Below are 11179 nucleotides of genomic sequence, written 5' to 3'. Positions count from 1 at the left end.
TTAAAGTAGTTATAAAACGTACGATATGTCTGTATATCACAGACGAGCACTTTGCATATGGTATTATTTTATCTGTAGATAATAAGCACTACATGAAAACAAAGTTCTAATGTTATTATTTATGCTAGAAACTTAAGTAATATTGACGGGTTTTTGATGGGATTATTATAAATCTCAACGATAAATTATACACGACTCAAAATTGCAGACTGACAAAATATAAATAGTTACGACAGTATATTTTAATTTTTAGTACCAATGAAACTTCATTTAAATTCAACCATAATCAATACATACACTAGTCGAACTCGAAGTTAGGGATAGCTTCTTGATACTGGAAAACAAAATCAAGAATACTTGTAAGCAATTAGTAAATATTTAAATGTACACATCAAATTCATTGTTTGACTGAAACTTCACTGTGCAGCATAATATTTATCTTAATTTCTAAACTTAATATTACATCTAATATTTTATACATAGATTATTCTTTACTTAATCCATGCACAATTTATGTTATTGGATTTCTCCAAAATTTATTTTGGATAAGTAATTTACAAAAATTTAGTTCTAATAATTTTATAATTTTTGTATAGTTTTCGATTTTCTAAATATATTATTTTTCATACTTTTTACGTCGGAGGGCTAAATGCAAGCTATTCAGTCATTAAACTTAATTTAAAGTAGTTCCTAATGTGAATTATGATTGATATATTATAAATACATTTGTGCTGAAGTAAGTGTGGTATCGGGAATGGTATTGTAATATAATGTTACTTGGTATTCTTGGCGTCAAATGATGGATTTTCAATGTGCAATGGAAACAGTTGCAGAAGCTTGGGTTGCAGCTAATGCTCAAACTACTTTAAGTGTTACAGGAGCAAAGGAAGGTCAGGTGAGAACACAAGTCGAAGCTAAAAAATAGTCGAAACCGTGTGAACCATGGCATTTACAATGTGCATAGTAACTTAGTAAGGCAGCGTGTATGTATTGACTAAATTGAGTGTGACTTCGATAATCAGGATAGGCGAATCTTTGTTCATGTCCATCATTTCAATAGACTAGGCAGTCACTGAGTCAGTAGACTAGCGCTGTTTTCTGCAGCGTTTTCGGTAAGCTTAGACCTTAATTTGAAGTTTACTTATTATTATTACATTTCTACATATATTTTTCTTGGTTTTTGTGACAATTTGAAATTTTCATAAGAAAAACCTGCCTAAAATTTTTAAATTGAATCTAAACATTACTGTCATTACAATTTACAAATGTTAATACTTTAAAGTTTACATTACTACTTATAGAGTTAGAAGTTAGACTGCATATCTTCATGACATGAAGCATAGTTAATATGTTAAAATAAAAACAATTTGCCTTTATTATGACATTTATGTGTAATTCTGACATTGATGATCATGGATCTATAACTTATAAGTATAAATTGTATAATTTATTTAGCCATAATTACATTGTTTTTAGCCTAACAGCAACATAATAGTCATTTACTCTTTGTAAATTAATGATATATTGGTAGTTTGTCAGTCCAGTCATCTTTTTGACTGAAACATGTAACTTGACACTGTAACTGTAAGCTTAAGTGTAAATTGTAAGGGTTTTTAGTTTTGCTTTTTATACCCTGACACACTGCAAGTTATTAGTGTCCACTCTCTGACACTACAGACAGTACAGTGACTGGCCGAAAGCTGTCCTTGTCAGAAACTTGAGAGTGGAAACTGCTACTGTGCACAGTGTTGGGACTTACGAAAACAATGACAAGTTACAACTTGAAGCTAGAAAGAAGGTGAATGTATTAATACTTTATTTACATGTTAGAGGAGTTTAGGAAAGTCAGCACTTTCATTGATGTTAAACTTCCCTAGTGTGTAAAAAAAATAAAGTATCAACCCAATCACCTTCTTTCTCACTGTAACTTGTCACTGTCAGAGGGAAAACTGCTGATTTGCACAGTGCTATAGTCAAAGTGTCAAGGTTGAAAGAAATTAGAATGACACATACCTTGCTAGATCCATCCAATACCATTGATGTTTTTCTTGCTTTTAGTTCCAAGTAATATATATATATTAGAACTTTCACAAGTTAAGCAGAATATACTTATAATTCCAAATTACTTGGCTAGTTAAGCAGAATATACTTATAATTCCAAATTACTTGGCTAGGACTTTCACAAGTGACACAATTTCAGACTTTTAACTCAATATTATAACCTTGAAAAAATATTTCTAGGAAGAAAAGGCATAATTCATAAGTTATCACAAAATTTACTTAATAGTGCAATACCTTTATATTTAACCAACTCGTAAGCAATATTCAATATACAGTTCCTTATTTTTGAGCATTTGCTTATCAGTCTTTTGTTCTACTTCTATTTTCTACCATAAGATGACATTAAAATTAAGGGTGGGCTATTATTGGCTGTCGATAAAGCATACAATAAACTTATATTTATAGAGCAACAGGCTGATTTACATCCAACCATAGTTACCATGACAAAGACCTCATTACCACCCAATGTCAATCACTTTGTCTCTGTAAGAATAATATTACAATTAATTCTAATAATAATTTATGAAAAATGAAGTAATACCACCTCACAAGTTATACTTAAGGCCTTACCTTTAACATTTGGACATGTAGGCCCACCTGCCTCAGGATTTTAGAAATTACTTAAATTCAGGTAGCGAGAATACATTAACTTGTATTTTATTTCCAAGCTCTTCACTTTTTTATGAGGAATGAAATGTAAAAACCAGCATTTTAGTAGAAACAAGTTAATGTCAAAATTTTGATAGCTGTTTTTCACTGATTCTGTAACAGGTCATAATTTTCTTAAAACTAAAGAAGGACCAAGGAGTTAGTACAGAGATGCATGTTAAAGTAAAATGTGCATAGTGTGGCCAGTAAAGAACTGGAATCTTGTTTGGCATGAAGTTATTGGAAAATTCTATATACCTTGCATTATTTGATGTACACATCAACATAATATTTTCAGTGTAATTAGCACATTTAAGGAGTTTTTTTTTCACTGACTTAATTTTTTTTTGCATCAAGGATGTGTCCTTTTTGCAGTGATTCTATGATAAATGACATAGTGTACTGGAATGTAAAGAAGTGTGAAACTTAAAATTGTACTAGAGGAAATAATACCATTTTATATGATAGAATGTGATACCATAATGCAGTAACCAATTGTTAAATCAACATTATCTACTTCCAAAACATACTTACCCCTTATCACACTACAGCTATTACTTGACTGCCAGGGTTTTCTTCCTTTGCCCATCTAAGCATTGGTCTGAATTTTTCTTGTTTGATCCAGTCTTTTATTCCCCACTTAATTGTCCTTGGTGATATCTATCATGTGGCACTCTCCACTTATGTCAATGTGCCCTCTATCCTGGTACTGTATATAAGCATCTCATTCAAATAATATTATCACTTTTTCTCAACAAAGCATTCACTAACAGGTTTTCCTGTACTACAATCATTGGAGATATTTTTAAGTGTTCTCTGTATTACCAATTCTCATTTGGCGAGCTGATATGTGGCATGAATTTCCGGATTATTTCTGGCATGGAGGCAAATTGGGTCTCAACAATTGGGAGGGGAGTCACTCTTAGTTGAGACTGTCAGATATTTTTCATAGTGAGATGGAGATGTATATTTGGTTTGATGGTGTTTTGGGCCTTTCCCCAGTTGCTTTTGAGCCTGCACCTTCCTTGCTGGCTGAAAGTGCTGGGAGCAAATACTTAATTCTCCCTCCTGATATTGTGGTTCATGCTGGGAGGTTTATTGCTCAGTAACATGAAGGGACAGCAATGCCTTGTCTGCCATGGTTATTAGACTTTAGCTACCACTGCAAGGTAGAAGCATATTCTGACTCTCAAATAATATATCTGCTCCTGGTAATTTGGGGTTCTGGAGCAGAGTTTATAGTTAACCTGAATAGATCACAACTTTCTAGGATTCATCTCACCCTACATACAGTGCTGAATTATTTATTATCCCTCTAAACTTCGTTGGAAGACTCAGAATTATCACATCCATTGATGACGAGTTGGGACCATTGTTAGCATGCACATAGCTTACACATTCATTCCTGTTGTTTTTGGAGTCTCAACTATCCTCAGGACCTTGAGTCAGGATTAATCATTCAGTTCACATCTTCACCACCATTATCCACCCAACCCGTAGTGTTTCTGCCTCCCGCAAGTACTTGGATTTCTGAACTGCGTTATAGGGCTATCAGAGTTATGTTGGTTTAGGGGCAGTGGAGAGAGTTGTGGCAGTTCTTCTGGAGTTTTCTTCCCATCTGTTTGTTGGGCCCAAGAAGACAGGAGATTGGCATCCAGTCATTGATCTTTCTCATTTATATCAATTCCTAGATCCTCCAAAGTTAACAAGCGAGTCATTCCTCACTCTCAGTTGCCATTTTTTACTTAGATTGTGGATGGCATTGTTCAGTGTCGTCGACTCCTATCTGCACATTTCCATAGTGGTGGTGTCCTGTCACATTTTGTGCACAAGGGTCAGGTACTGCATTTCACGGCTTTTACCTTTGGACTAGCATTGGCACCATGTATTCAGCTGAATCGTATGAATTTTTTATTGTCACCTCCTTTACTTAGGCCTGTGCATACACCATTCCATGGACAACTAGTTACTGCTGGCACCATCTTGTCAATTAACAGAACGTTGCAACCAGATTCTACTTTCAGAAACAACCAAGGCAGGCTTCATTATCAAAGCTGAGACATCTATTCTTGCTCCAACACCATATATCATCAGTATGGTGTCTTTTTCATCATGTATCTCAGTAGGGTTCAGCTGACTCCCATCCAGCTCTAATCTATAGAATAGGAAGTTTGACTGTTATTCACCTCTCCTTCTGCCACTGCGTTGATGGTTATTCTCTTTTGGGAATGTGGGTATCACTGAAATCCCTCATTCTTTAGGGAAGAGTGCATAAAAGATACCTTCAATGGTCTTTATATGACCAATGGATCATTAACAGTGATTTACTGGATTCCCAAGTTTCTTTATTTAGAATCATTCTCTTTGATCTCAAGGGGTGGTTAGATCAGAACAGTCGGAAATTCCAGGGTCTATGCTTGGACAACAAGGCTTCCCCTACACAATGTTTTATACCTTCTTCCTGTTAAAAGGGCGATTTCTCGTAGTCTGGGCTTATTAAGGGGACAGTCGCCAAGCCCCCACTTTGACAATTCCACGGTAGGGTCTTGCATTTCCCGTCAAGAGACACTTGGTCCAGGGCTCTTTGTTTCTGAATCTTGGATCTTATTTCTTGGGACCGCTCCTATCATATCACTCTACTATCTTGCCATGTTCCATGGATGATGATTACAGTGGCAGATCAATTCTTTGGCCCAAACAGATTTTCCCAACAGAATGGATACTACATCACGAGGTTTTTCTGTTGGATTAGCTTTCATTTCAAAGTGTTGATGATTGGTGTGTTGGCCACTCATTGGAACACCCAACTACTGGCAGTTTGTTCTCTAGGACCTCACCCTTGGGCTTTGCTAATAGATGCATTCTGTCAGGATGGGATGGGATTACACATCTAGGTCTTCTCACCTATTCATGTGTTATCCAAGGTCCTAGCTATGACTTGTTACAATCCATTATTGGGTCCTGATGATAGTACCAGGTTGGCAGCTAAACTGTAGTTTTGGCTTTTGCGATATCTTCAGGAGAGCCCACCTCCTCCACTTCCACTTTGACCATCTCTGTTGAGGTAGCCATGATCTGATATTGTACACCAAGCTATCCAGAAGCTCAGGCTTCAAGCATGAAGGTTATGCAGTTCTTCACATGATGTTGGGGTTTAATTGCTAAGGTTGCCATGTATCTGTCTCAATCTTTGCTTAGTCCCACAATGAACATTTATCAATAGAAATGGCACACAGGTAGGCTATGGTGTAGAGAGATAAGATTGAACCCACTTCGATTAGAAGTGCCAGCTATAACTCTATTTTTGACCTGGCTCTTTGACTAGGGTTTTGCATCTTTCACAATCATCCTGTATTAGGCAGCCTTATCGACTACCTATCAATACTCGAGACAGATTTTTTGAGTTCCCAGTACTCTCCAGCTTTCTCATGTCATTTTGGGTCCTTCGTCCCAAATTAGTTTCAGTTACTAACTGGTATATTAAGGTGGCATTACATGCTCTTTCTCAACATGAGTTTGAGACCTCAGCCTCATGTACCATATATCAACTTTTCCTGAACTTTTCATTTTTGTTGCTGCTGACCTACAGACATCGCTGGTCAGAATGGTTTAAGTGGATTGCACACATGATGCTTTATCATTCTATTTACATCCTCAGACTGGTTCTTATTCCCTAAGACACTGGCAACCAGGGAAGGGGATAAATCCTTTTCACTTATTCATCTTATCACTATTTCCCACTTCTATGATTGATCAGATCTCGATTATTTGTTATGTCCAGTGAGGGTCTTGAAGTGTTATGTTGCCCACACTAATGCCTTTAGAGATGCTAGACAACGACTTTTTATTCATTGGAATTCTTCAGTTTCCCAGGATTTATCCCTGGTTACACTGATGAGGTTGGTACGAAATTGAACCATATCACTTATTCTCGGCTTTCTGTGAAGGTGAGGAGATTTCTGCAAATCACGTCTCATCAGGTTCATTACATTTCTGTGCCCTTAGTGGCCCAGTTGAATTACTCACTGGTATGTGGACCTTCACAAATACTTTTATCTCACATTATTTGCATGATCTGGTAGTGTCTTCTACTGAGGGTTTTTGACTACCTCTGTAGCTATCTTAACCAGATCCACTATAGTATATAGAGGTGTATTTTCATTGCTACTCTTATCTCTTCTTTACCTTTCAGGATCCCTTACCTCGTTTTCACAGGGTCTCACTCTGTGGTGAGTGTTGCCCAGTCAGATGTGCTGTTATCAATCCAATTCCACACTAGCAACCACTAACACAATATACTTTATCTACATTTCAACAGGCTCTGTAGAAATGGGGTGTTCCATATAACCCCTAGAGGCTGACAGGGTGGTATTACTGTACTATGCTAGACTGTTACTCATGGATTACCATGAGTAAAGCACAAGGGGACCTGCCCATCCCTGCCAATCATAAGATTAAATAAATTGGTGCTTTTAAAAGTTTAGGGAACTTGGTTTACCTATTGCTCTATTTCCAGAGCACTATTCCCAAGGACTTCCTAATGAGCATTACCCCCCAGATTTTACAAGTGGAACTAGTGAGTCCTTACCACACCCAGTTTCCAGTCATTGGGGTATTGGACAGAGGTTATTCCTGTAGTGTGTTCAAGTGAATTTCACCACTCTTGGAGAAGAGGGTGAAGTTGGGAACCCACCTACCTCCCAGATGTTGGTAAGAAAAATGCCAACCAACGTGGGATATAGGGACCAAGACCCCCTTAATTCCAACACTGATTAGTGAAACCTAGGCTATCTGGTTGGGGCTGGCCTATAGTGATGATCACTCATATACAATTCCACCCATGATACAGGAATTAATTTCAGGGTGACAAGCATACCTGTTCTGGATGTAGTGCGGTTCCCCAATAGGGTGCCAATCTTCTACTGACACACCCATCATCAATGCAGATGCTTTCTGTATGGATAACACCCTCACAGGCCCCTCCACCTTCTCACTGTGGGATTCTAGCTATAAGTGGGAGCAGAGGTATGTATGTATTGGAAGTTAACATTTTTCTAGATTGAAAATGTATTTCCAATAACACTTGTCTCCACTCGTACTCTCCCACCCATCCTCCCCACTAAGAGCTGGTTTTAGAAACTGCAGAATTTGTCAGTCTCAAAAATGTAATAACATTACCCAGGCTTGCAAAGGTTTTATTGTCTTGAAAGTTTTTTGTGTTCTACAGTAATTCCTGTATGTTGAATCCAAAAATGATATCCATTATTCTCCATCACGTACAGATTTTTCACAAAACGTCATATGTACTTTTACATAAGTGAATCATTTTCATTGAAATTGGGTCACATTTTGTTATTCTTAAGATGTTGACAACCTCTGGCTATAGATTTCTCTAAACCAATCGTGATGTGAGAGTCATATCGATCCTTCAGAACCCACGAGAAACACGCTGCTAGAGTATAAATGGTTAACAGGCCGCATGACTTGTCATTTCTGGAGAGTATTTGTTTGTGTGTGCACTTTGACATAATTTTTTCTTTTCAATATTATTTATTCATCACTATGGCAACAAGAGGTTTTATAAATGACCCTAACATATTCTGTTATATTTATGGTATATTTGTTGTAAAGAAACAAAGGCAAAACATTACAGAATCTGTTAAAAAGAATATTACAGGTATTTAGGAATAAAACTTTGGGACCAAGACAAATTATGGGCTCCACACAAAGCTTACACCATTTGTGTCAAAGAGTTGAGACAATGGATTAAAAGTAAGAAAAAGTCTTTGTCTTTTGGAATTCCAGTGGTCTTGCATTAGCCTAGAAACCACAGAGATGGCTACTATTTTTTGCACATGTAACATGTAAGGCTACAACACTCAAAATAAAAAGGAAATTTCTTATCTGAACCTTCATTCTACTATATGACCTATTCCTCATGGGTCTGATGTACCTGTACATCTTGATACAGTTTCATTTGTTTCTGAATCTGATGTCAATAGAAATAATTATAGTGATTGTTTTCAACATGAAATGTCTGATGAATGACAACTTTTCACACAAGGTGAACTTAATGATTTGGTGAGAGATTTGGGCCTTCCAAAAGATTTTTAAGAGATTTACTTTCTTACTTTCTCCAGAGACATCATTTTACTGGTACAGAAATTGTGAGAAAGAGTTTTTACCATACTTTTGTCAAGAAAGTTCATTGGTTTATTGCAACGATATTGCTGAATTAATATCAGTGCTAGGAGCTGTAGTCTATGAACCAAGTGAGTGGTGATTGTTCACAGTTTCTTCCAAAAGAAGTCTAAAAGATGTTCTCCTTCACAATGGTAACATATATGCATCTGATTCTGTTCATTTGAAGGAAACATACAAAAATCTCGAACTTCTTAATCAAATACAAAGAACATGGTTGGCTACTTTGTGGAGACTTAAAAGTCCTTTGTATGTTGTTGGGTCAATAATCTGGTTATACAAAGGTTCTATGTTTTTTGTGTGAATGGGACAGTAGAGCATGACATCATCACTGGATAAAGAAGCAATGGCCACTCACAGTCAGCCTGATACCAGGATCGAAAAACATTGAACGTGAATGTTTGGTTGGTACAAAAAAGTTCATTTTACATAAAACTGGGCTTAATGAAGCAGTTTGTAAAGACCTGAGACAAAGATAGCGACTGTTTCAAGTATCTATGTGGGCAATTCCCAACTCTTTCAGAAGTGAAACTTAAAGAAGGGATTTTTGTTGGGCCTCAGATTAGGAAATTAACTTTGGATGAACAGTTTGAAAAAACAATGAGGAAAGTTGAAAAAGAAGTGTGGATTGCCTTTAAAGATGTTATTGACAAATTTTTAGGAAACAACAAAGACCCAAATTACAAAAAAATATTGTCCATAACATGCTTTATAAATTCAAAGAGTTGGGTTGTAATATGAGCTTGAAAGTTAATTTTTTACACTCACACATTGACTATTTCCCTGAAAATCTCAGAGCTGTTATCGAAGAACAAGGGGAAAAGTTTCATCAAGACATCAGAGAAATGGAGAGGAGGTATAAGGGAAGGTGGAACATCAGAATGATGGCTGATTACTGCTGGTCATTGACACAAGATGCTCCAGATGCAATACATCAAATAAAAACCACAATACATAGTTTTGAGACTAAAAAATCGGGATAGATGAGGATGCATAATCATTTAACATCATTGTTCTTTTTTTTTCTTCAGTTTTTTTGTATTTTTGTTAACAAACAATAATAAGAAATGTTCATTTTGGTAAATGAAATAGTAATTTTATCTATGCAAGAGATTTTTTTCCTTCTCAATTTGTCAAAAAATCCTTACACGAGAGAAAAAAAAAAAGAATGTTATATTTGAAATATGCGTAGCTGAATTATGGAAAATCCGTTATTAAAACCAATACAATATATCGCAGGCCTGTGATAACCTGAATGAGGTGCTTATATAGAGTACCAGGATAGAGGGTGCATTGATGTGGGTGGAGAGTATCATGTGACAGGTATCACCAAGGGCAGTTAATTGAGGAATAAAAGACTGGAGTAAGCGAAATAAATTCAGACCAATGCTTAGCTGGACAAAGGAAGGAAACCCTGCCAGTCGAGTAATAGCTTTAGTGTGAGAGGAAGTAAGTATTATTGGAAATGCATTTTCAATTTAAGAAAATGTTAACTTCAGGGTGAAATATACATTAATTTTTTTTTTCATACCTATAAGATGCTGACACCTTAATAGGGCTTACCATACACTCTTATCTTATCAAATTCTTAGTTTGAGATGATTTCGTAATCATAAGGTATGTACACAAACATGTCAAAATGTTAAAGGTAAGACCACATAGTCTGTTACAATGTACATCCAGAGTTAAGTGTCAGTTTAAGAAAATGTATGTAAAGTCAGTGTATTAGAATTTTAACTATCAACTTTTTTGAGGATGTCACTATCTGTTTGAGGGTAAAGTAGTGGATTTGGTTTACTTGTATTTTCAGAAAGCTTTTGTTAACCTTATTGCCATGGATATCCTTTACTGCGCATGATACAAAGTTTTAGTGTCTTACCTTCAAAATTTTATTAAACTACTTTTGTTTACGTTATACCAATTAGTATAGCTTAAAATCTTAGCTAATAATCCATATTTTAATAGTATACAAGTTTGAGTTCTTAATTCTTTAAGGCAATATTTAAAAAAATCCTGATTTTTCCCTAGTGTGACACACATGACACATTTTCTCTAGGTATCTTCTCCTCTCTATTTTATCCACCACTTCTCCAAAATGTAGTAAATTAAATGTATACAATCATCATTTCTCAGACAAACCATAATTTTTATTTTGTTTGGTTACAGAGCTAGCAAATAGAAAATCTGAGCCCTCCTGCCGCACCCACCTGTCACATCCTCTCTTTCAGGATTTGTTCATAGTTCTCTCTTATGTTTAATTATATATTAC

General features: G+C 35.9%; 1 protein-coding gene across 4 annotated transcripts in view; it reads left to right on the top strand.

Annotated features, from left to right (window-relative positions):
- The first annotated feature begins 328 nt into the window (after window positions 1-328).
- LOC106459322 overlaps window positions 329-11179 on the top strand; it is a 124490-nt gene continuing 113639 nt past the window's right edge. For 2 of the 4 annotated variants that reach the window (XM_022385972.1, XM_022385966.1), the window contains exon 1: window positions 653-895. In XM_022385972.1, the coding sequence (XP_022241680.1) occupies window positions 797-895 (99 nt within the window). In that variant the 5' untranslated portion in view covers window positions 653-796. Of the gene's footprint in view, window positions 360-652; window positions 1113-11179 lie in introns of those variants that run through there. The other 2 variants (XM_022385987.1, XM_022385978.1) reach the window with 2 other exon arrangements.

Source organism: Limulus polyphemus, unplaced genomic scaffold (genome assembly GCF_000517525.1).
Source record: "Limulus polyphemus unplaced genomic scaffold, Limulus_polyphemus-2.1.2 Scaffold27, whole genome shotgun sequence".
NCBI classification, from domain to species: Eukaryota; Metazoa; Arthropoda; class Merostomata; order Xiphosura; family Limulidae; genus Limulus; species Limulus polyphemus.
Note: the sequence above shows the minus strand (reverse complement) of the source record. Positions and strands in the feature narration are given on the sequence as shown.